The sequence below is a fragment of the Fukomys damarensis genome, unplaced genomic scaffold (genome assembly GCF_012274545.1).
Source record: "Fukomys damarensis isolate Sample0158 unplaced genomic scaffold, DMR_v1.0_HiC HiC_scaffold_37, whole genome shotgun sequence".
NCBI classification, from domain to species: domain Eukaryota; kingdom Metazoa; phylum Chordata; class Mammalia; order Rodentia; family Bathyergidae; genus Fukomys; species Fukomys damarensis.
This window is the reverse complement of record NW_022900949.1, coordinates 24898298-24923739: the sequence shown is the minus strand read 5'-3', so window position 1 is coordinate 24923739 and position 25442 is coordinate 24898298. Positions and strand designations below refer to the sequence as shown.

At 38.2% G+C, this 25442-nt stretch overlaps 1 protein-coding gene across 1 annotated transcript in view; it reads left to right on the top strand.

The window, feature by feature from the left end:
- Mrc1 (mannose receptor C-type 1) overlaps positions 1-25442 on the top strand; it is a 93192-nt gene that overhangs the window by 36840 nt on the left and 30910 nt on the right. The window contains exons 7-14 of the mRNA XM_033759702.1: positions 5789-5974; positions 9991-10148; positions 11372-11482; positions 16153-16268; positions 18966-19114; positions 21065-21264; positions 23695-23822; positions 24305-24392. Of these exons, the coding sequence (XP_033615593.1) occupies positions 5789-5974; positions 9991-10148; positions 11372-11482; positions 16153-16268; positions 18966-19114; positions 21065-21264; positions 23695-23822; positions 24305-24392 (1136 nt within the window). The remainder of the gene's footprint in view (positions 1-5788; positions 5975-9990; positions 10149-11371; positions 11483-16152; positions 16269-18965; positions 19115-21064; positions 21265-23694; positions 23823-24304; positions 24393-25442) is intronic.

Genomic DNA, 25442 nt, shown 5'->3' with positions numbered 1-25442 from the left:
TGTGTGTGTGTGTGTGTGTGAACAGCATATAGTTGAGTCTTGCACTTTTCATACAACCTAAAAATCTCTGCCTTTAATTTTGAAGATATTAAGACCATTCGTATTCAGTGAGAGTATTGATACGTTTGAGTTTAAATCTACCAACTCATCTGACTTCTGTTTGCCCCCTCTGCCCTTTTCTCCCTTTCCAATTACTTTGCCCACCTTTTTTTGTGTTAGTTGAATTTTTTTTTTTTTTTGCATCTGTTTTATCTCTTCTGTTGTTTTCTTAGTCCTGTCGCTTTGCCTTCTGGTTCTAGTGGCAACTCTAGAGCAGGTTTTGTTTTGTTTTGTTTTGTTTCAGTGCTAGAAAGTGAACCTAAAGCTTCGCAAGTGCTATACCCCAGAGCTCTACCTCCAGCCCTGCCTCAGGATTTCTTAACCTGGACTAGATAATTCTTTGGCCATATTTTGCACTAGACAATTCTTTGTGATGGAGAGCTGTCCTGTGAAGTGTAGGATATTTAAAAGCAACCCAAGTCTCTACCCACTAGATGCCAGTAGCACCCCTTCCCTTCCCATTCTAAGGAGCACCCCTAGAATGGCAGATGTAGGGTTTGCAGCACAAATTTTTAATTTGTCACAGCATATATAAGCAGATGTTGCACCACTTTGCATATAGTATAAGAAACTTACAAAGTATAGTTTTGTCTCTCCTGCTGTACCTTATTGCTTTGTCTTATTATTATTTTGAGGTGTTGGTACGTGCTCTACCACTAAGCTGCACCCCTAGCATCTTACTGCTGTTTTTGTGATGCATTTCACTTCTACCTATACTATAGATCCTGCCACACATTATTATTTTACTTTTTAAAGAAAAATTTAAAATAAAAAAATTACATTTCTTCACATAATCTTTACGTAAATTCAGATTTCCATCTGATACCAATGTATGTTCTGCTTAAAGATTTATTTCAATGTTTCATGTAGTAGCTGTCTTGTAATGATGAATTGTCATCTGTATGTTTCAAAAAAAACCTTACTTTACCTTTATTTCTGAAATCTATTCTTCACTACATATAGAAAACTAGGTTAGCAGTTATTTTCTTTCCATTTTTTAAAGATATCACTCTGTCTTCTTGAATTCACTGTTTCTGAGACACCTGCTTTTGTGTTTTTCTTTGTTCCTCTGTTTACAATGTCTCTCTGACTTCATTTAATGCTTTCACTTTTCTCATTACCTTTTAGCAATTTAATTTTTGGTATTGTTTTCTATATGTTTCTTTTTTCTTTCTTTTTCTTTTTCTTTTCTTTTCTTTTCTTTTTTTTTTTTTTTTTTTTTTTTTTTTTTTTTTTTTTTTAATACCAGGAGAGGCAGGAGCAGTGCCACTGAGCTAAAGCCCCAGCCCAACTAATTTGCTTCTTTTGACTGGAGAATTGAGACCATTCACAATGAGTTGTTATTAAAAGATATTGACTTATTCCTGTTATTGCTTTATTGCTGAGTCCTTTTTTTCTCCTTCTTCTCACCCTCCCTGATGCATTCATTAAATTAGACTTTCTGGCATTGTTGGCTTCATTGATTCTTTTTAGGATCTCCTTGAGAATTATTTGGAGCGCTGGTTTGGCAGAAATAAGTTTCTTAAAGTGCTGTTCATCATGCAAAGTCCTTATTTCTCCATCCATTTTGGAAGATAGTTTTGTAGGAGATATCATTCTGTGTTGCAAGTTATTTTCTTTTAGAGCTTGAAATACTTCACTCCAAGCTCTCAGGGTCTTTAATATTTGTTTTGAGAAGTTCACTATAATTTTAATGGGCTTACTGCTCTATAAATTATTTGCTTCTTTTCTGTAACACTCTGTATGATTCTGTCCTTGTGTTGGACTTCTGAAATTTGACCATGATGTATTCTAGAGACATTCTTTTCTGATTGTGGCTATAGTGGTACCTTGGTTCAAGAACTTAATTTGTTCCACAATTCTGGAAAAGATGGCCATGATTGTGTTTAACATCCAGTGCAGAGTTCACAAACAAAAACAAAATTTTGCCAAATGCTTTTGTTTGCCAACCAATTTGTTTGCAAACATACGTGATCACCAACCAAAGTACCACTGTATTTGGGATCCTATAGCCTCACTTGTGTGTATGTTAATTTTTTTTTTTTTTTTTTTTGGTACCGCTTGCAATGCAGGTGGCAGCACCACTGAGCAAATCCCTGGCTGTATGTTAAATTCTTTCACCATACTTGGCACATATTCTGCTATGATTTCTATACAGTGTTTTAAATGTCATTTATGCTGTTTTTTTAATTTTTCCCTAATTCCACTTAATATTTAATATGAGATTAGTCTTCCTCAAGTCATATAGAAGCTGTTAGATTCATTTTTCATTTTTTTTTTTTGGCTTTTCTTGGAGCTGGTACTGCCAGCCTAGTCCATTGTCTCTCCCTGGAGCTGTTGACTGCTTCAGGGCTTACCTTGTAATTGCTGGGGTTAGTTTTTCCAGACCACTTCTTTCTTTTCCTCTGTGTTGTTCAGTTTTGAAAGTTTCTCTGTAGTTTCTAATTTGCCTGTTAGCTCTTTCTTAATTCCTGGAAATCTACTTTTTTTCTCCACAAGTTATTGTTTACTGGGTGTCTCAATTCCAGGTCCTGGAGAGGCTGTATTTTGCTGCCAGCTTTTCCCCTGACGTTTTTAATCTTCCAGGAGGAAAAATTCTGTAACTTGACCTTATTGTTTAGTCCACTGGTTTTAGATTCTTCATCTACTAAAGTATCAATAAGTCTGCTGTGCAGTCTTATTCATATTTTCAAACAGTCGGTAAATTCCTATTACCCGGCTATCCCTTTCTTGCGTAACTTTCTAACCTTACCATAACATTTGTTTTTACATATCACTGTACTTTGTGAATGGATTATTCTATCTCTTTACTTTCTGAATTACAGTGATACCTTGGTTCATGAACTTAATTCTTTCCATGACTCTGGTTGCAAGCTAAATCAAATTTCTTGATAAGCTTCAATGTCACTGGATATGGAGTTCGAGAATGGAAAGAAAATTTTGCCAACTGCTTGTGTTTGCAGACTGAGGTACCACTGTATTTAAACTCTCCTATCTATGAGGTATGATTAGAACATAAGGTGAATGTTTAAAAAGTTATTACAGTAAAAGACACTGTTATTAATGTCCCTGTTGAGTGCCACCCAATGGAAGGACAAGTTCATAAAAACATTATGATGTGTCCTTGTCCATCTTATTCATTAGATCTGGCAGTGTGTGTCTTCCAGTTCTTTCGCAGTGTCAAAATGACCACGAAAGGTAAACCTTCTGAGTGAGTTCAGGACATTGAGGCAGCTACTACAGGGCAACTAAGGACAGACATTCATCAAAGAGGACTTCCAGAAGTGCTTTAGAAAAAGGCAAGAACAATGGGATGAGGGGGATCAAAGCAAGAAAGAGTATTTCCAGTAGGGCTGATGACATCGTGTCTCTTATTATAATGAAGTTTTACAATGTTAAACGTTCACTGTATTGCTCTTTCATACCTCATATAAGCAGTCATAACCACATCTAGGGAAAGTAGCTTGGAGATCACATTTTGCTGCCCTCTTCGTGGTGCGTTTGGACGTCCTGAGTCAGCCTCACACTCTTTTGGTCTTTGCAGTATCACCCTGTGGTCCATCATTGCTAGGTCTCCAGATCTGTGCTGTCTGCTGCAGCGTCCGCTGACCACACGGGGAACTGTGTTCAGGTTGAATTGCGAGGTACTACAAGTGCGTAATGCATTTTGGGCTCTGAAGACACAGCCTGAAAAATTCAAAATGCCCCAGTTTTGATCAATTATATATTACAATGATATTTTTGGCATATTGTTTAATAAAATGTATTAAAGTGAAGTTTAGCGGTCTCATTTTACTCTTATTTGTTATGGCTACTAGCAAATCTAAAATTATGCGTCTAGATTACCTTTGTGGCTCACATTTTGGATTATACTATTCTTGGGGAAGAAATGATATTTTGTGGCTTCTCCAGGGGACTCCCCTTAATTTCACTTCAACTGGTTGCTTCCATGTTTTCAAGTATTTTTCAGGGTCATCTGCTGTGTGTTTGAGGCCCTCAGCATTGGCTGACATTAGTTTCAGTATCTTTGATAGCAAAGTTAACCCACCAGAGGGCTCTAGAGCTCCGCTAGCATTTTTTTCCCCTGTGGCACCCCTGAAAATTTACACAATTTAAATCTGCATAGAAGGAATAGAATTTTTAAAATATCAATTTTTTCTATTGTGATCACATAGCATTATAGCACTGCTATAGCTTTATAGCACTTTCTGAAATGAGTACGGTCCACAGAATCCTACGCTTAAGCGAAAATGTCTCATTCTTTACTTTTAGGAGAAAATAGGACTGAGTCATTAAAAGAATAACAAAGCAAGGTCTCCTAATGGAACATCTGTTAAAGCAGCACATTTGGAAACATTAAGAATTAAGCTAAACATATAAGTTGACCTCCTTTTGGCAACCCATCTCAGCATCCTTAAGCAGTCCATATCTAAGCAGGACTGGTTGCTGGATTGCTGTTTAAAATACTATCTGTAAAACAGTGAAAATTAACTGCTGAGTACAACTTCAGTTTTTTCCCTGCTGACACTCATTGTACCTACCATGTGCCAGACCCTGTGATGGGCTCAGGGGCATAGATAGATGAAGCAAAAGATCTCTTCAAACATCTTTTCTCTCATTTGCCTCAGCTCATTATGATCAAACTTTTGCAACATATAATTGAGGTTATGAAATCTGACCATAACTGTTCACAGCGATGATGAGGATTTTGACTAATGACTTCCTTAAAGAACTATGGGCAGTTATTTTTGTCACTTACAACTACATTTATTTCTCTTCTTTCCTAGTTCAGAAGAACAGAGTGGGGATGGATAATTTCAAGTTAGCATGACTAGCATTACTATGAGTTAGAGCTTTTTATGTACATGGATACTTTGATTTGTGTGCTGGGATCTGTTTGAAGTCATATACCTCGCAGCCAATGCCAGTTTTGCCCGAAAGGTTCCTGAATCTAAATTGCACACTCGGTCACAATAACACCTGTCATCTTTTGGGAGCAAGTAAAGTGGCAGCCAGTCAGTTCAGAGGCATAAGTCGTTGGTTCATGCTACTGCTGTGGCAAAGGCTTCCTAGAAGTCTACATATCCCCGCCCATTCTATTCCCTACATCAACGCTGATCTTTCTTGTGCCTGCCTTGTGGGTACTGTCCTGCCTCTGAAGAATCCATGGGATAAAGATGCATTTAAATATTTTAGAGAATGTGCTTATACCAAAAGTTTGAGGCTTCTAGCATTTCAATGTAGTAGATACTCAGGACAGGTTTACTGATGATATAAGGTTGATAAAATTAGATAGTTATCATAATCTTGGTGTCATCTGGTTGCCTATAAAGCTTTTTATTTTTATTTTTTATTTAAATTGAATTTATTGGTACATTCTAGGTAGACAGTACAGTTACATTCATTACTGGGATCTTGTACCTTTATCCTATAAAGTTTTTTAAAAAGACACTTCCTGCTTGGTTTTATTTTAAAGTAAAACATGGGTGCTTTCACTTTTTGAGCATAGAGACAAACAAGAGTCAAACGTCTCATTTATCTTTGGTGAATATACATGCCGAAAAGGAAAGATGAATATTACTTTTATTTACTTATCTTTCAGAACTGCTCTCTCTGTAATGATGGAAAATATTGTTAAAGTTTTAAGCAAGTCTTCTCTTTGCAATGTTTTCCAACCTTCCTTCCCTAGAAACGGACGTGCCTAGCAGCTGTCCTAATCAGTGGTGGCCGTATGCAGGCCAGTGCTACAAGATTCACAGAGAAGCGAAGAGAATCCAGAGAGACGCCCTGACTGCGTGCCGGAAGGAGGGGGGGGACCTCGCCAGCATTCACACCGTTGAGGAATTCGACTTCATCTTCTCCCAGCTAGGATATGGTGAGAAACTCGAAACCAGAAATCCACTTGAATCTAGTCCCTTCTCCTCCCCATCTTTCTCTGGACAATGTGATCACAAATATTAAGTTTCACAAATTGTAATTAAAAATTAAATTAGCCGTATGGATTTAGCAACAAGCAAGTTATGCTGACAGTGTGAAGATTGTGTAATAACTTAAAAATCCTTATCACTAAAAGAATTCAAACGATTTTTCTATTAATATGTAATCAGTTCATGGGTAGCTTTAGAATATTTTTCTACATATAATCCAGATGCAGAAACATCTGCTCTAAACTACTCTACCGAATGTTTGATTTTTTTGGAATTACTTGGATGTGTATGTGCATATTTTCTTTATGAAGGTCCACATAAAGTCTCCCAAGAAGCATCTCTAAATGAAGCATCCCACAATTTGGACATTCTTTTGTCTACTAATCCAGCTCCTGCTCCAAGGGTATTGAATAGTGAAAGAAAAGGGACATTCTTTTTGTAGTGGTTAGGTGTTGGCCTAAACCATTTAAAATAACATAATAGAAAAGTTATACTGTAGGTGAGTCATTTTCAAAACACTTGGCTCAATCCCCTTCATGTGGATATGCAATTTTCCCAGTAGCATTTGTTAAAGAGACTTTCTTTCAATGTGTGTTTTTGATCCCTGTGTACATAACAGTTAAAGTCATTATACTATAGTAATACATGTATACCCGCGTATGTAGCGGCACAATGTATAATAGCTGAATCTTGGAAATGGCTTATATGCCCATCAACAGATGAATGAATAAAGAAAATATGATATTTATAAACAATGGCATATTACTGTGTCATAAAGAATAAACTTAAGCATTTGTGAGAAAATGGATGCACCTTGAGCCATAATATTAAGTGAAATAAATCAGAGGCTTAAATACTGCATGGAATGGAAGAAGCAAAAGGAAATGGAGCTAAGGTGAATGAGAGAGGGACCAAGAGCTGGAAGAGACAGGGAGAGGTAGGGGATGAAAAAGAAAAAAAAGAAAATTATGTGTTATGTACAGGAACTAATGCCCCATGATAAATGTAATCATTACCTACTGCGAACATTTATTTAAAAAGAAGAGAAATACTTGGAAAATGTCCTATCCAGAAATAAAAGAACAGATGGGTGACATGAATAGGGAACGTGTGTCCCACAGCAGAGCAGACTGAGAGGCACCGTGGCCATCCCGGGTCTCGGCACTACTTGCTGATGAAATGATTATGGTTTCCCTCTTCCACTGACGTGGCTGCTGAATTGCTGCAGCTGCCCTTCATTTCCACCAGCAAAACAAGAGGAAATGGATGGCGGGGATGGAAGAAGCAGCTTCCTGACACAGGGCGCCGGAGGTTGGTGGGGGTAGTGGGAAGCGATCAATAAACTGATGAGAAAAACAACAACAACAACAACAACAACAGGAGTAGCAGGAAAAACATTTAGTTTTGACAGCTCCCAAAACACTGCTCCTCCTTGTACCTGTGTCCGTGGGACATCACCCTCTGCTGTGCACCCTGGTGAGGGCGGGATGGAGGAAACAGCCTGCTGCAGCCTACGAACAGTTTCCTAATTCTCCTGGGTGCACTGAGCCCGGGAGATTCAGCCTAAACCATCTTGTAATGACAGTGGATATTTCTGAATAACAGCCATGTACGGTGATCGTGGGCCTCGCCGTGGCTGGTACAGCCTGCACATCAGTCAGTGGGGAAGCGGGTTAGTTTAGGTGTAAAAGACTAGAGTACAAAGGTTGATCCCTTTCTGTAACAGATACGCTGCTGGGAGAACCAGTTATTTGATTGCTACAATTACTTAAGGAAGCCGGACAGGGAAGAGTGCTCTGAAATTTGGCTTGAACATTTGTATATGTGCTGCTAAAGTGACCACTGGCTTGAACATTTGTAAATGAACTAGGAAACCTTCCATTTTTAAAAAGGAATTATTAAAAACTAATTTATTTACAGTTGAATATTTCTTATATTACACTATTAACATGATTAAAACAAAATCTGGATAAAGGTAAAGAAAAGTCATTAACCTAAGGTTATTGCTTCTTGATCAAAAGCCTGTTTTAGCTGGTTTATGTGAACCACAGAAATATATTTCAAGTACTTGTAGATAAATAGCTGGCACACAAAGCTGTGTCTTTTTTTTTTTTTTTTTTTTTGGTACCAGGGATCAAACTTGGGTCCTTGCGCTTGCGAGGCAGGCGGTGGAACCACTGAGCTAAATCCCCAGCCCATAGAGCTGTGTCTTGATTAACACAACTTCCTGAACATGTTTATAAAAATCAGTCTGAGAGCTGTCTACTCACTTAGTAGGCATTTTTGTAGGATGAAGGTTGTGCTTAGGAATTATCAACTCTATAAGGGGAGAGTAGATGAGGGGAAAAATATGTAGAGTAGATTCTTAATATTTCATTGGGATCGTGGGACTTGGAGATTTAATTGCACATTGGTCTTCTACTGCAATCCTCGAGGGGACGTGCAGTCTCTCTGAAGCCTATATTTGTCCCCCAGAAGATCCTGATTTGCCAACGCATGTGAAAGGAAAGCAGATCACCCTGGCAGTGTCATTCATGGCCCAGGGCACTGGAAACATCTGGTGGAGCTGGCGTGAGGCCAGCCCAGGACTTCTCCAAAAGCAGAATTGAGTGACAACTTTGAGGAGGAAGAAACTAAATGACTTAGAGACATTCTACATAAGTAGGGTTTTTCTGCATTTTCTAATGTATTAGTTTTATGGTCCTTGGAGGGAATCTTGCTTTACCATTGAAAGATCACACATCAAACTTTCGTGGTAGAACTCTCAGTCATCCAAATTAAATAGATACTGAATTATATTTTCTTTCATTTTTAAGTTTGGAATGTTATTTTTCTCCAGCCCTGAAATCTTAGAATTTCAATCACTGCAGTTTGTCTCATTTTTGTTGTGATATTTAGAATTTTTCAGAATGATAACTGCTTATAAATGATAATGTTCTTCATAGGATTTCAAAACAAGATGATCACGTTTTAAATCTGTATGTTTTGTTTTGATTTTAACCTTGCTATTTGCAATTTGGTGGCATTTTATAATTTTTTGTGAAAGTTACAGATCATTTATATCTTTTTTTTCCTTTTTATTGAGTTTACTCGTACATTCTAGGTATACAATACAGTTACATTCATTACTGGGATCTTGTACCTTTACATGACAGGTCTTGGGTCTCATTTTTTTCCCCTTGTCCCTGCCCTCCCTTCACCCACACAGCATTTATATCTGTAGAATAATAAAGAAATGCCAAATGTCAGAAGCCAATCCATCTTCCTACTTTATTGTTCTTTCGCTGTTTAGATCATTTTCAGCCCTAGTAGAGTAACAGATCATTTATATCTGTAGAATAATAAAGAAATGCCAAATGTCAGAAGCCAATCCATCTTCCTACTTTATTGTTCTTTCGCTGTTTAGATCATTTTCAGCCCTAGTAGAGTGATCAAACTTTACAGGAAGAACCTAGAATGTGCTTGGTAACAGCAGCAGGTAAAACAGAAATGATTTTTAATTTGTTGTTTTAATGCACTCATAAGATTTAATACTAATGAAATGGGTTTCTATATACAGGACATTGTATTTCCAACAGTATGAATGTGATTGTCTTGATAAATTTTTTTTTGTTTAGACAATAAGCCAGCTTCACAAGACAGGTGGTAATAATAGACTTACCTCAATTTCATCTTCCTAAATCTCAGGAGACACAATCTGTAATAGTGCAACTGAAAAAAACAAAGTCATGTTTACAGTGTAAAGAGAACATTGCACAATCTAAACTTACAGTGTAGTGACACGAACCTCCTTCATGTAGGTCAGTGGAACACCCTGGAGGGAGAAAATTAGCTCTGTGACAGGTACGGTGCCAAGCGAGGGGCACTGTGTTGACAAAGAAGAGAGCCTTCCTTTCTGGAAGCCCTGCGCACCTTGGAAAGCAACCTTTGTTTATACTGCTTCTGGGTTCTTCTTCCTGTTCAGAGCCCAGCGATGAGCTGTGGATTGGCTTAAATGATATGAAGGTTCAGATGTTCTTTGAGTGGAGCGATGGGACCCCAGTAACATTCACCAAGTGGTTGCGCGGAGAGCCCAGCCATGAGAACAACCGGCAGGAAGATTGTGTGGTGATGAAAGGCAAGGTAAGAAGCCTAGGATGCCTGCTGCAAGGCACGGGGGTGGGTGGGGGGTCTCCAGCTGTGCCAGGAGGGTGTCTGTTGAGACTGGTTCCACTTGAGGTCAGTTCACATAAATCAAACTGGATTTAGATTCAGTTCCATTAGACTCTCCCGGTTGTCTAGCGACATCAAAATTTCAAGGAGGCCATTCAAAGACAAGAGATGGGAACTTTTGATTTAAGGATAAAATTAACCTATGGTTATTGCTCCTGTTGCTCCTACTTGGTTCTCCCTTCACTTGGTTGCTCGGAGGAGATATCAACCTAGTTAGATCTGTTCCGCCCCTTGGAGCCTGTGCTTGTAGAGCTGCATTTGGTTTTTCAGTTTACTTGGTAGCACTGCATCCAAGTTCCTAATATGACCATAGTGATTGGTATGTGTTGTCATTTTATCCACTGTTGATGGTGCATGGGGTGGTTAAGAAGCTAGGTCTTTGCTTCCTGACTTCTTTCACTCACAAAGTGGGGCTAATAAATGTCCCCCGCTCATACGTGGGTGTAAGGATTAAATGACCCAGTGCCAATATTGTACACAGCTCCCGAGCCAAACTTAATGTATGGTAAATATTAGCTGTCTCATCATTGCTTTAATCATGATTTGAAAGCTAAAGAAAAGAGTGGACATTAAGGGTGGGTAGAAGTAACCAGAGAGTGTCATTCTGGTAAGGAACTGAAAAGAGATAGTTAACAGTGTGGGAGGGATTATTAATGTTGAAGGTCAAGAAACAAACCTTACATAAAGGATACCAATTTATGAGGTACTTATAGAAGTCAGATTCAAATGCAGAGTAGAATGTGCTTGCCCAGGGGTTGGCGCAGTGAAACAGGAAGTTGTTGTTTAATAGATGAAGAGCTTCAGTATAGGGTGAGGAAAACATTCTGAAGATGGAAAATGGTAATAGTTGCACAACAATTTGAATTTACATAATGCAAGTCGAACTGTATACTAAAACGTTGGAATGGGTAAGTTGTATGCATATTTTAAATTAAGAAAAGAAAGAAAAGCAAAACAAAACAGAAACAAGCATTATTTGCAGAGTGGACCATCAAATTTGTAATTTGCAAGTGTTACTCTGATTGGAGAATTGACTACTAGATTATAACCTTCCTTCTCTGAGTCATAATTACCAGAAAATGGCATCAAATTCAAACAAGAAATACTCATTTTTTTCTCTTTGCTCTCTGCAGGATGGCTTCTGGGCAGATAGGGCTTGTGAGCAGCTACTAGGCTACATCTGCAAGATGAAATCCCAAGCCCAAGCTCCGGGAACCGTGAAAGACGAAGCAGGCTGCAGGAGAGTGAGTACAGAATGCGCACAGAGATTTGAGAGCAGCGGTTCTTAGTTGATACAGTGGGCTGAGAAAGTGCTCTGCTATCATCAGTGCTAAATGTTTCTGCTGTCCTAATGCTTCACGGTTTACTGTGTTTAGTGCCACTGTCCTTAAGTAAGCATTCTCTGGGAATTCTCTACAGTTCTCGACACATGGTCAGTAGCTCCACGGGGAGTGTCATGGGAGCTGGAAGAGAGAACAGGGGACAAAGGGACACGCTGAGTGGAGCTTGGAGAGGGTGACCAGAGGAAGGCAGGCAGATCGCGGGACAGGGTAGCACCCAGGGGTGGGTATCCTGTGACCCTGTGGCCTATGAAGAACATTACTAGTACGTAGCCCGAGTGCTGATAGCCAACTGTCTTTGGATAGTCTCATTTATAGTATTTTTAACAAGCATTCTTCTAGAGGAGGATCTTCTCAGTAGATCCGTACAGCAGGAAGCAGGAATTCTGGGCTTCCCCTGGTGTGCAGAGTGACTTGGTTACTCTGAAGAGTCAGTCTTACAAGCCTATTGGACCTCAGCCTCCCCAGTGACAGTGAGTAACACCTCCTGGTGTGTCTTACTGCTCCTGGAGGTTAAAGCAAAGTGTCCGTACAATAATTTTGAAAAGCACAAAGAAACTACAAAAATAGTTTTGCAGGTTTCTGATCATTATTTTCCTGTTTGATTGTCAAGTTGCTCATCTTCCTCTTTTGTCCTTTCTCACTTCTCCTGAATAAAAGTGAAGTACGAACTCATTGTCTTGCCAAGAGTGTTAGATTGTGGTCGTATCGCTGTATAGCAAACACCACGGGACTATGAATTTGTGAAAAGGAAATTGGAACCATACAAATGAACCACAAAAAAAAAAAAAAAATTGGAACCGAGAACAGAAAATCGTAAAATGTGGGCAATGTGAAGGGTCTTAACAGTGGCCCAAATTCTTTATCTAATTGTTGGTTCTGAAGCTGCATAGCATTCTTAGAGTTAATACAGGTGAGACTGGCACCCCTGCCCCCTGTACCCAGGTTGCTGCACTGTTTCACTACCAACATATTTACATATTTTTGTCCAATAATATGCATGTACAAGAGATGGTATATTATTGCTGTTCACTAGAATAATATACATATTCCCTCTATACATTAAATTGTGTATTTTTCCACTGTCATATATTTACCAATCTCTGATAATCCAGTTTAGTCCTTAGAATAGTAATAAAACAAGAGCAATCATTATCAAATCCACTTATTATTATGTTCTCATAATCTTACAGAAGAATTGTTCTAGTCCTAAGTAGAAAGAAGAGGAACTTGGGGCTCAGAGAGATTATATAATCTGGCCAATTTAAAAATAGTTGCTTTCTAAAAGGACTAGGAATACGGGGGAGGGGGATTGTATTTTCCAGCAAAGGAAGACGACAAGGCATATATTTTGTTCAAGCATGTGTGGTGTAGTGATCTTTCCCAGAGTTCAAAACCACAAGTCTGTTACCATAAAGCTGGGACTCAATTTTATTCAGTGCTGTTAGACGAGGATATCCTAAACCAGAGGTGGCGAACCTATGGCACGCACGCCACAGCCGACTGTTGATATCGTCGAAAGCTCTGAAAGGTTCGCCATCCTTGCCCTGGACCGAGAAATTAACATGAAGTAGTCCGAGTTGCTAACATTTCAATCTCCCCGACAGATGCAGATATAAGGTCTTGTTATCAAAGGAAGGATTGATAGATGTGACATGAAAATAAATGTGCTGTAAAACGCTTACAGAAAGAAAAGATGGAATTAAAATCATGGATTAGTCACCAAGTTTTACTTGGTATTTTTATTATGCTGCAAGCCAAAATATTTTTATTTCCACTGGAATTTCTTTGATTCATTTTTTTCGGAGAGAGAAAGAAAGGGGGTGGTGGTAGGGGTTTGGTAGTAGAATTTAATGTATTTTCCAAATGTTTGAGAGATATTACTGATTTTTGGTAATTGTGATCATATAAAGATTTCTTTGATGTTATTTGTTGAAATTTTCTTCATGCCCTAGATCAGTTTCTGTGAATATTCCATGTGTGATTCAGTAGGATTTTCATTGATCATTGGGTACCAGAGATCTTTCTGTATTGATTAAATAGAATTTTTCAGTTGCATTATCTAGATAGTCTACATTTTATTTGACAAAATATTTGGGTTGTAATTCTGGAAATTTGTAATGAATATGCTTTGGAGGCTGTGTAGTTTATCTTCCTGCTGATTGGACCCTTTAATTCTCGTGTAATCACTTAATTCCTAAGAATGCCGTTTTGCCATTAAAGTTGATTTTATTTAATATTAATGTTGACATATCATTAACTTTTACAAATATCATAGAAATGTGTATCTTCATTTTTACTCTGATTTGAGGAACTCTGGCTTTTATCTAGTGAACAGATGAATTTGGGTTCTTTCTGATATATTTAGATTCATTTCCACCATCTAGTTTGTATTCTGTTTTATAATTCTTTGCTTTCTATTTTCTCTCTCTCTCTCTCTCTCTCTTTTTTTTTTTTTTTGGTACCGGGGATTGAACTTGGAACTTTGTACCTGTGAGGCAGATGGCCGAACCACTGAGCTAAATCTCCGGCCCTCTATTTTCTCTTTCCATGCATTCTAGTGGTTGAGTGATTTTTATTCCACTTCCCTCCTATACAGATTTGGAAATTATACTTTATACTTGTGACTTTGAATAATTAATCTTACATTTTCCTGACTAGATAAAATTCATATCTATATCTGATGCCTGAACAAAGCAAAAATTACAATTTTTCACTTAATATGGTTTAAACTTTAAATTTTGAAATAATATTAAACTCAAAAGAAGTTGCAAAAATAGTAGTTTCACCTAATCTATTTCAGTTTTTTTCATAGATAGCAGCTTATCTAAGTAGAGTTTATCACAATAACCAAATGATTAACATTCACATGATGCTATTAACTACCTATATTATTCTTGTTCCATTCTTTAACTCTCCCCTTACCCCTAAATAGCTATCATTGTTATTTATTAGAGCTGCATTTACAAAATGCTTATCAATTTCTTGGTCAATATAGACCTTTTAGTCATTCTTCCTGTCTTTAAAATTCCTTCTTTTCAGAGTCAGTTTTTCAGTTCTCTTACTGAATATCCAAGAGCCGAAAGCTGTCTGAAGATGTCTGAAATTCCTCCTGATCCTGATTAATTGTTTAACCGTGTCAGTTCGGAATTCTAAATTGACAGCTGTTTTCTGACAACAAATTGTACTTACTTCGTTTTCGCCTGGCCCTTATTTTTGCCACTAGAGTGTTTATTATTATATCCATTCTTCTCCTTCTTTTAAGTGCATATTCTGTCTTTTCTCCTTGATTAATTTTAAGATCTTCTCATTGTCTTTACATTCTGTGTGCTTCTCACAGTATATTTAGATTAGGACTTATTTTGTTTTTTCTTTTTCATATGCAGTGCAATTCTTCACTTTGAAAATTCATATCTTTCAGTCCTTGAAAATGCTCACTTGTTAATTTTATAACTCTTTCTTTAACTCCCTTTTATTTTCCAGCTCTCTTTGTGCTATAGTCGTCCTATTTATTAATTCTCTGTGAAGCCCTACTATATGTAATCTGACCATTGTTTTTTAAACATTGTTACTATATATTTTCCCTAGAAATTCTCTTTATTGATTCAGATCTTCTTTTTTGTGCATAGTATTTTGATCTTTTATTATTGGTTCTATTTCTTTTGTCATTAAATCATCTCAAGCATGCTCATTTTTAGACTGTTTTTAGATTGCTCTATTATATTAAGTTGTTGAGTCTCCTTTATATTGAGTCATTTCTACATGTTTTTTTTTTTATTGTGAGTTAGTGCCCACATTCATTCCCATTGTTATCACTGTGACCTGGTTGGTCGAAATTTTTCTTTTGTCTGATTTTGCATTTTATTTCTTTGAGTACCCAAAAGATTCCATTTGGGGGCTGTGGATTTTCACATAATGTGAACCAGTATAAAGTCAGAACTGTCACCCAACCGTGTCACAGGCTTGATAATTTGTTTTTTCTGGTACTTAGAACCTCAGAGTGGTGACAGAACTCTATCATTTTTGGCTTCTCTGGCTAGGTCTTTTTAGTTCTCCTTTCGAGGAAGGTCTGCCCTTAATGGTGTCTTCTTCATACAAGGACCTCAGTTTCAATTCCCTGCCATAGTTGTGTTAAAGGCCAAATATGGTTTTCTGTATGGACAGAAGTATTCCAACACTGTTGGACCCTAATCTATATTCGATTCACTCAAGGTGCATGCAAAAACAGCTGGTGCATATTTCATTCTGCTTTTAGTATTCTACAGATTTTTGGTATCTGGAGGGTTCCCATCAGTGACTCAACACTTCACAAGGAGTCTTCCTTGGCACATGCATCTGAATTGGAGAGAGTGATTTCCGTTCCCTTCAGTTTGGTCTTATAATTTGTCACACAAGGAGCCATATACTCCTGTTTTCTTTATTCATCTATGAAATTTTCATTTCAGACCCTTCAGATTTGTGTCCTTTAGACATTTCTGCAGTTTATCAGTTTATGTCATGATTATGAAATAATATTTTCTAATAAATACATATGATGATTTACTTATTTCTTTATTGCTTGATGACATCAACAGGGCTGGAAACGATATGGCTTCTACTGCTATTTGATTGGAAACACACTGTCCACATTTACAGAAGCAAACCAAACATGCAACAATGCGAAGGCTTACTTAGTAACTATTGAAGACAGGTATGTAACTATTTTAATTTCATATAAAACTGTCTCAAAGAGTACACAGTTTTCAGAAAATCCTAAGCATCAGAATCCCCCCAGTTTCTGAGTAAGTTAGATATGATCCTGAGTGTATGGTTTATAAAGGCAGAAACATCAAAACTAATATTTTTATTTAGATGCTTCAATGCAAACATTAGAAAACATTTTATTACATTTAGTCCTATATAGCAATTTACTAGGAATCTCCTGAATTGCTAGTTTGCAGAATTAACTCTCTTCTGATCTGTACCTCAACATTTTATAGAGGTGGAAGTGAAATTCTACAGCTCAAAAGCCTGCAGTAGTATATCTTTACCGTTCTTTCTACCACAAAGAGACCAGAGAGAACTGAACCTGAGGGTATAGAAGGAAAGACCAAGGGCCGATAATTTAGCTCAATGGTACTGCCACCTGCCTCGAAAGCGTAAGGTCCTGAGTTTGATCCTTGGCACTGCAGAAAACAAAACAAAACAAAAAATAAAGGAAAGACCAAATCAAACTCATTGTCTTCCAGTAGCCACTCACAACATAGATCACCTGTGACCTCAGTGGTGTGGGGATTTCTCACCACCAGCCAGCAAACAGTTAGGCTGTGGACACCAGCTGGCTATCCTCGGATCCCATTCACTTCTGGCACTGTCTTTCTGGAGATGGAGTTGGGGTGAGGGCTTGGTCCCAAGGCTGTCCCTACCCATCCCTTCTGACACCAGTCTCAAGCCCCAGGCTCGTCTGTGCTTCTGACAGTCAGGCTACGGAGAGGAGCTCCCATGCCTACTTCTTGGGTTCATCTAAGTTGGGTTCGAGCAGCTCAGAACCCAAGGAAACATTACACTTTACTGGTTTATTGTGAAGGACACAGATGAAGGGATGCACAGTGTGAGGTGTGGGAGAAGGGGCGTGAGGTGTCCTTGCCTTTTCTGGTTGCGTAGACCTCTGGGCACCTCATGTGTTCAGCTGTCTGGGAGCTCCCTGAACCTTGTCCTTTTGGTTCTTTCATGGGCGATAGCATTTTCTAGGCATGGTCGTTAGTAGCCTGGGTGAGTGAACCTTGTAAGTCTTATCCGTTCAGATTCTTGGCCTTTCTGTGCTGCCTTCTTTCCTCCATTATACACATTACAAGATCATACAAAATCATTTATTCATTCTTTCCATCTTACCTTTTCTTTCTTTGCTTTGCTTGATTAATATACTGATAGGTTAATAAAATTGAATGAACATAGGAGAGTTTGGGTGTTTTTGATCTCTAGGGCACCTGCCAGGTTTGAGAATTATTTACTTATTCTTCACGTACTCTTCGCAAAGCCTTGGATAACACCATAAACAAACTTAAAGGAAGGTTGAAAATGTTCGTTAGAAGAAGTAGACAACTGTTGAATTTCAATATAATAAATTATATTTATTGCCAATTCAAGGCAGGTCCAGTAAAAACCTAGGTAGCATGACTAATTTAAAAAATCCTTTGATAGCTGGGTGTGGTGGCACACTCCTGTAATCCCAGCACTCAGGAGGCTGAGGCAGGAGGATCACTGTGAGTTCGAGACCAGCCTAGGCTACATAGTGAGTTCCAGGTCAGTCTCAAGTACACAATGAGACCCTGTCTCAAAAAATCCATTGATTAAAAACAACCATCAGCTAACATTTGCAATTTGCAGTCTTTATAAAGGAACAGTTTTCAATTTATATTTGTCTCATAGCACACTAATACAAGGCACATATCTGAAAATCATAATGCAGATACTTTTTAGCTTATATCAAGGGTTTTTTAGCTTACATCAAACTGCTCATAGGGCCATTTCTTGTCTGTGCTATGATTAGTCTATGGGAGAACGATGTACAGATTTCGCTACATTTTATATTTGTTTTTCTTTAGGTGTTTTCTGTGATATTTGTATTCTGGAGCTCCCTAACTCTGTTGTTAAATTTGGTTTTCAGACTTTTAAGAACAGTAATTGCATTTGGACCTTTTGTTTGTTTATTCACTCTGTGTAGGGTATGAAGTTATTCAGACTATGTAACACACGTTCAGTTTTCGCGGGGTCTCCTCACCTTGCCTTTCTGCCGTGGTTGTCTTGCCAGTTGAGGTGTACTGTTACCAGCGCCATATCTGAGAATCCGGAGGGAAGAAGGGTGTTAGAATTTCTCATTCTGCTCCAAGCTCTTTCTAGAAATTGGATCTGCTTTTGTGTATTTCTTGATAGTTTTTTGTTTCATGGCTGAGGTATGAAATTTAGAGGGAAAAACTATTCAATTATCCTTGAAAGCGTTAGTGTCTCTCTTTTATGTGCTTAATCAAGAATCAAGTACAGCACTTGGTTTATTTGAAAAATTGGACTGAGTTTTTAAATAATTTTTTAAAAATTGCTGTTTTCACAATTATTTTGTGTTTTCAAAAATTCTCTTAAATTTTGGGGAAGGGCACAGGGTTTACAGAGCTAGGAAGAAATAATCTGAGTATCTCAAATCATTTTATTTGCTCAGGTACATGACATTTTCCCCTTGTCAACTCACATTTCTCTAGTAAAAATTATTAAAATCCAAATGACATATAAACAAAATGCATTGGATTACCAACTGAATCATAGCTCATAGAGCTGAGGGAGTTTTCAGGTTGATATTTGAAAATGTACATACGTGTTCCTAAAGACTAGTTGAATGTTAATTTTTATTTTAAAGATATGAACAAGCATTCCTGACTAGTTTGGTTGGACTGAGGCCTGAAAAATATTTTTGGACAGGACTTTCGGATGTACAAGTCAAAGGGACCTTTCAGTGGACCGTGCAGGAGGAGGTCCAGTTCACACACTGGAATGCAGACATGCCAGGTAGGAGCAGGGGTGGGACTGAAGGCTGTGTTCACCCTGCCCATCACCCAGCAGGGACAGTTACCCCTCTGTGTACCTTTCCAAGTAAGCTGTGCAATCAATTGGACTATGCCAGTTCATTGTGCTTTCAGTAACTTTTAATATTTCTACTTTCTTCCTTTCCTTTATTTTTTAATCAAATCCCAATGAGTTCGCAGTGTACTAAGAAAAAAAAAAAAGGAAGAGAAAATTGCTAGTTATTTGCTTCTAGTCTATTTGAAAAACACTTATGAAATCCTAAGTGGTCACGCATGTTGTGAATAGTCATCTTATTTTTGAAAACGTAAAACTACATGAAATGGATATAAAGCTTTTCAGTGCAACTGTGAATAGAAATATTAGTGTTTTTGAGGGGTGGGGTAAAGGCAGTGTTTATGTAGAATTTATTGCTCTGATTATCTTGAATGTATCACTGTGTTTAGACCTATATATGCCTTGGATTTTATTTTTCTGTCCTTGTATGAACCCTCGAAGATAAGTTTAAATATCTTTACTTAAAAGATGTGGAAATTGGGACTCCAAAAAAATTATGTGATTAGAAAATTTCTGAGCATGGGTTTAGACTAATGTAGTAGGTAGGTACCAAACTTGTGCTGTTTGTACTTGGATCCACCAGCCAGCTATCAGTTTGGACTCATCTTCCACGATTAGAGACTGTGATTTCTGGAATAGAGTCTGAAAAACTCTTTGTCTTATTTTACACTGATACCACTGGCATCCAACATGACGCAATGTGATAACATCCAGAGAGTTCAACATCCTTTGAGGAAATATTTCATTATACCTGGTCAAGAGCTAAAAATGGAATAATAGCCCAAGAGTAGGAATTTACTACTTTGCCTAATAGATCCTGATCTCTAGGCGTTATTTTAATTTGTATTTTCAGCTTCCTGTAAGGAAATTGTATCAATAAACTGAGCAGTATGATGCTTTTTTAATTAAGTTATTAAACTGTATGAAAAATACTAAGATTTTAGATAATTTAAGAAATAAGGCGTAATATATTAAGAGCTGAATTCATATTTTTAAAAAAATCCTCATAAGACTGGTCAATTCTTATTATCTGGCTTTACTTTGCCTCTGTTGGTCATTTAGCTGTAGGATTCTGAGAGATGAAGCCTGGAATGTCCTTGGGGAGTAAAAAAAGTACATCAAACTGGAGCCCAAGAGGAAGGGAGTAAGGCAGGGAGGAAGTAAGAAGAAAAAGCCATTAAATCAGTATTTTTGCCACTATGGCAAATTTGATCATACTAAAAATACTCTGTCATTAAATGCCTATGTGTAGGGCACCCTGGCAGATGTTAGAAATACAAAATGTTATAAAAAATTCCCAACTTGACAACATAATTCATTTCGGGATATAGGCTCCACAAATAAAAGCCAAAAGTGGTGTGAAATAGCACACACCAACTATAGTGTTACAGTAGCTTCTTCTAAGATATTAGCATACACTTTCACACTCAGTTTTGAGTTCACTTTCTCATCGCTGGGAAAGAAATACCCAACACCCACAGCTCAAAGGAGAAAAGGTTATTTTGGCTCACGTTGTTTTCAGACCATAGTTGGCTGGCTCCAAGGCAGGAGAACGTGGTGGAAGGGTCTGGCAGAAGAAAATGCTCACATCATGGCGGCCAGAAAGTAGCAAGAGAAGGGAGGAGCCGGGAAGGAAATAGACCCTTCTGCGTCACACCCGCAGTGACCCTTCTCCAGCCAGGTCCCAGCTCCTGACTGCACACTCAGCAGCTGAACTCATTAGTCAGTGAACCTACTGATGAACTCAGTGTCCCAGTGATCCAGTCACCTTCGCCTTTGAAGACACAAGGCCTGGGGGCACGTTCTCCATCTAAGCCGTAGCGTTAGGTGAGCACTTGTTGAGTGAGTGCTACTTTATGTGTTTAATTTTTATCATAGGCCGAAAGGCAGGTTGTGTCGCCATGAAGACCGGAATTGCAGGGGGCTTATGGGATGTTCTGAAATGTGACCAGAGAGCAAAATTTGTGTGCAAGCACTGGGCAGAAGGAGTAACTCGCCCACCAGAGCCCACAACAACGCCTGAGCCCAAATGCCCAGAGGATTGGGGTACCACCAGTAAGACAAGCTCTTGTTTCAAGGTAAGAATCAATTACTAAAGTGATAAAGAATTTGAAGTATCTCTAAGAGTCACCCAAGGAATTAAAAAAGCAAGAAGAGAACACATTGTTGTCCAGGCTCCACCTGGAGATACTGTATCTGGTCTTGTTGATTTGGATGGTACCTGGGCATCAATTGTTTTCAAGCGTTACTTGGTTGGATTCTAATGGCCAGTTACATTTAGAACAAAAATAACGAAGGAGCAAATGCACCTCACGGTCTTCCTCATCTGGGTTTTCATTGTCACCTCTTCTCCGTTTCTCTTCTTTCTCCCGGGCCTTCTGTTCCTGTCCTGAGCTCATAAATCTTTCCATCTTTACGAAAAATGTTGTTCTCCTTCATGCTATCCTATTGCATCTCATTTTTGTTCTGCCCTTGGAACCCAGGATTTTAGCTAACATAATTGATTAACTGATCTATAATACCACATAGGTTTTCTACAGAGAATGCTCCATTTTTAAAATTTAACCTCCAGTGATTATAATGATGGGAGATGAAGGCACCGATAGGTAGGGATACCTGACCTCTCAAAGCCCTTTAAAAGACAATTCAATATTCTACTATTATTTTGTATATTCTTAGATTGGGGTATCAATTTTTTCTTTATGCAATGAAGTTCACCAAAATAAAGTTAGCTAGACAAACATAGAAAACAAAACGGAAACATACAAAAACATAACAAACACTCCAACGCACTAAGGGTTTGGGTCTTTTTTTCCTCTCTGGTAAGTCATGTCTTTCCTAGAAAAAGATTTAGCCAAGTGGAGAACTGTATCTTCTGCTTACTGATACCTGTTCTGCTCTCAGGATTGCTTTTACTCCATACCTTTGGACAGCGTATGGCATGACACGCTTTGTGAGGCAGTTTGTCAAGACTGATGAAGAGCTTTTGCCAGGGCCAAGGGATGTAGCTCTGTGGCAAGCGCTTGCTAGCATGTGCAAGGCTCGGAGTTAGATCCCCAGCACTGGGGCACACAAATATTAGAGGGGAAGAAATTGTTTCAGAAGGAAGTGGTTTAGTCTTCCCTAACTCAAGAAGGTTGTACTTGGTGTGATTCAGTCAGGGTTAGAAGCATAATTTATGCATGAGGGAATATATTGGGCTAAGTCAAGAAAAGGATTTTGTAAGCAGAGTATCGACAGACTGCCACAAAGCAAATCAGGTATTTTATCGGTACCTCTGGAAGTCTTGCATCATGGAACAAGAACCAGATTCATCTTACAAACCCTTTGCCAGAGGGTGGTAAGGCAATGGAGCATCATCACAGTTACTTGAGAGGAGCAGCAGGGATATCTGGAGCTGGGAAGTGAATCGGTGACTCTGCTTCAGACAACATACAGGCCGAAGTGTGACAGACAAAGGTGCACATCGCACTGGAAACACATGGCCTTAGAGGTGCCTGGGATAGGATTGGTCTGGAAACCTACATACCGTGTTTGTAAATGTCAAGGTGCCAAAATCAACAAAATTCAGCTGGAAATAAGTTTCTTTGAGAAAACAAAATCGCAGATCATAATCTAGTAGGTTGAAGTACTCACAGGCGTCCTGGGAGCTACGGATATGGAAATGTGCTCAGTCAGCTCAGTGAGCACAAGTCAAGTGCAGATCAAGGGCAAACCTGTCTTACGTTGCTACCTGGGTATCCGTAGCCCATTGGAAGCAAATTCCTTTTTTCCACAAACCTATGCTGGTGGGGGCCGTGAATAACGAGGGAAATGAATGATAATTATGAAAGTTGGTGGCTGGGATGGGTATGTCCCAGAATGTTACCGTGAATCCCATCTGTGGTTCCATTTGTAGCCCTCTGGATAGTATGATAGAGTCTCTAAATTATGAAATTGGCTAAGTTTAGTGTGGCCTAACAGCCATTTCTGCCAGGTGACTTTCTGTTACAGCGTGTGCTCTAATAACTTGTTTACAATGTGCAACTGGAGGGAACAAAGACATAGTTTTGAAGAACGTTCCTGGCAGTGTATTGAAAGGCTGCCAGATTGTTCATTGTTCAAGTGAAACAGGATAACAGACTGTGGCACAATTTTAGGAAGGCCGTTTTCCCTAAAATATCCCTTATTTGTGTTTATCTTCTCCATATCAGCACTTTTTTTGTTTTTGGCAGTTCAGTGCTACGGTTCCCACATAACCAAATGAACCCTTCCACAATAAGCTGTTTACCTAATCCACATTCCTACAGTTTCTAAGTTTTTTTTTTTCCTCAACAAAACTGTCCCAAGTTTTATAACCCAAACAGTCACTAATAAATTGACTTTAAATCAAGAGAGTTGCATTGTTTCAGGCCATGGCAATGCTTTGCTTTTCTATCGATGAAATCTCATCCAAAGGAAATGATTATTTCTCCCAATTTGATTAGCTGTGAAGTATAAAATAATTTCTGAAATCATATCATCTTTAGCTGTTTGCAAAAGCAAAACATGAGAAGAAAACATGGTTTGAATCTCGAGATTTTTGTAGAGCCCTGGGTGGAGAGCTAGCCACTATCAAGAGTAAAGAGGAACAGCAAACAATATGGAGATTAATAACGTGAGTATCTTTTCCATATAACGCTTTTTTCTTTTACCTGTTATGTGAGAATGATATTAAGAAAATACCAATATTTCTGAAATTATTGGTTTAGGATGCTACTCTGAATTCCTGTATCATGTCTCAAATTCATGGGCCTTTTTAAATTGAGTTTAAGTTCAGAGTTCTTTAATTTTAAACATGTAAATCCATCAATGTATTAATCTGGAAAGGTAAAAAAAAATGCCCATTATATATCTGTAGAATGAATGAATGAATATCTCCCAATACTTTACAGTAATTTATTGTCACACAGGACCGTTTTCAAGATATGTATGGTTTGTACCAAGATGCACATCTTTGCATTTTATCACTGGTTGTTAGAGCTACTTACTCCTGCACTATCTGATTTAGTTTTGGAGGTAACTTTCGATTCTGGTTAATTCTTGGAGGTGACCGGACCTGTTCTGTTCAGTAGCATATGCCCGCTTTATGTTTTGTAGGAGTACCGTGAGTTATCATGAGATGTTCTGGCTGGGACTGACTTATGGAGGTACTTCAGAAGGATTCACCTGGACTGATGGTTCTCCGGTGAATAATTTGATTTATTATATCATTTTCTTTACCACATATTTATTTTTGTTATCCTTCGGTTTAGTTAAAAAAATTTTTTTTTTGTTAGACAGGTTGTTGTGATAGCTGTTATTTTTCTATACAAAATAAACACAAATTTAGGGCTACTGTTTTGTCCTTGCCTCATTTAGTTCTGCTTACTCAAAGCATAGCTATGGTTGGCTGGATGCAAAAGAAGGAATGAAACATATTTCAGTAGTTTATCTAAAATATCTCCATTCTGTACGACACTGATGCGTACAGTGCTGCGCTTCTTCACAACCGAGCCTCTCCTAGGTCAGCACAAGTGGGCACAACGTGCCAGTCCCTCTGGTCACCATCAGGGCTCGTGTAACTTCCCCATTCCCAGAATTGGAGAAATGAGAAGTTATTGGCATTGCTGGCGATATTTAGCTTCTGCAGTCACCACAGGAAATGATTTCGTATAATTTCAGTTCTGCCTTCCTGAATAACCCATCTTCCCACTTTTCAAGGCACGTGGGGTAATGGTCTGTTTGATGGCTCCATTAATATTTGGATTTTGTATTTATATCTCTAGAAAATAGATCATGATGCTTAGCCCAAAACTTTGTAGTCTCTGAAAGCCCAGGGCTTTCCATTATGTCCACTGTTCATTTTGGCAAAGTTTGGCAGCTTTGTTAGCAATATTTTATAGGTCTTTTTCTCCTATAAGAAGAATTAATTGTATTTCTTTTTCCTACTCATCCAGTAAGGAGAAAGCTTCCAGAAAACTGCTGAAATATTACCCTATAAGAATGGGTTGCCAACTTAGCAACTTCCAATGCTGAGAAGTAGAACTCTTTTGCCAAGTTTTTCCTATACATAAATCCTATTTTTGTGGTGCTTGAATTCATTCTATTTAATGAGAGTAAAGAAAATCTTGTAATAACGAATTGTCTACTCTCATTAGCTACAAAAGTTTCCGTGTAATAAAGGCTGTTCCTTTTCCACCCATGTTCTTAAATTGTTTTCAAAGCAAAGCAACTGTGAAAAAAATGGGTAAATGGA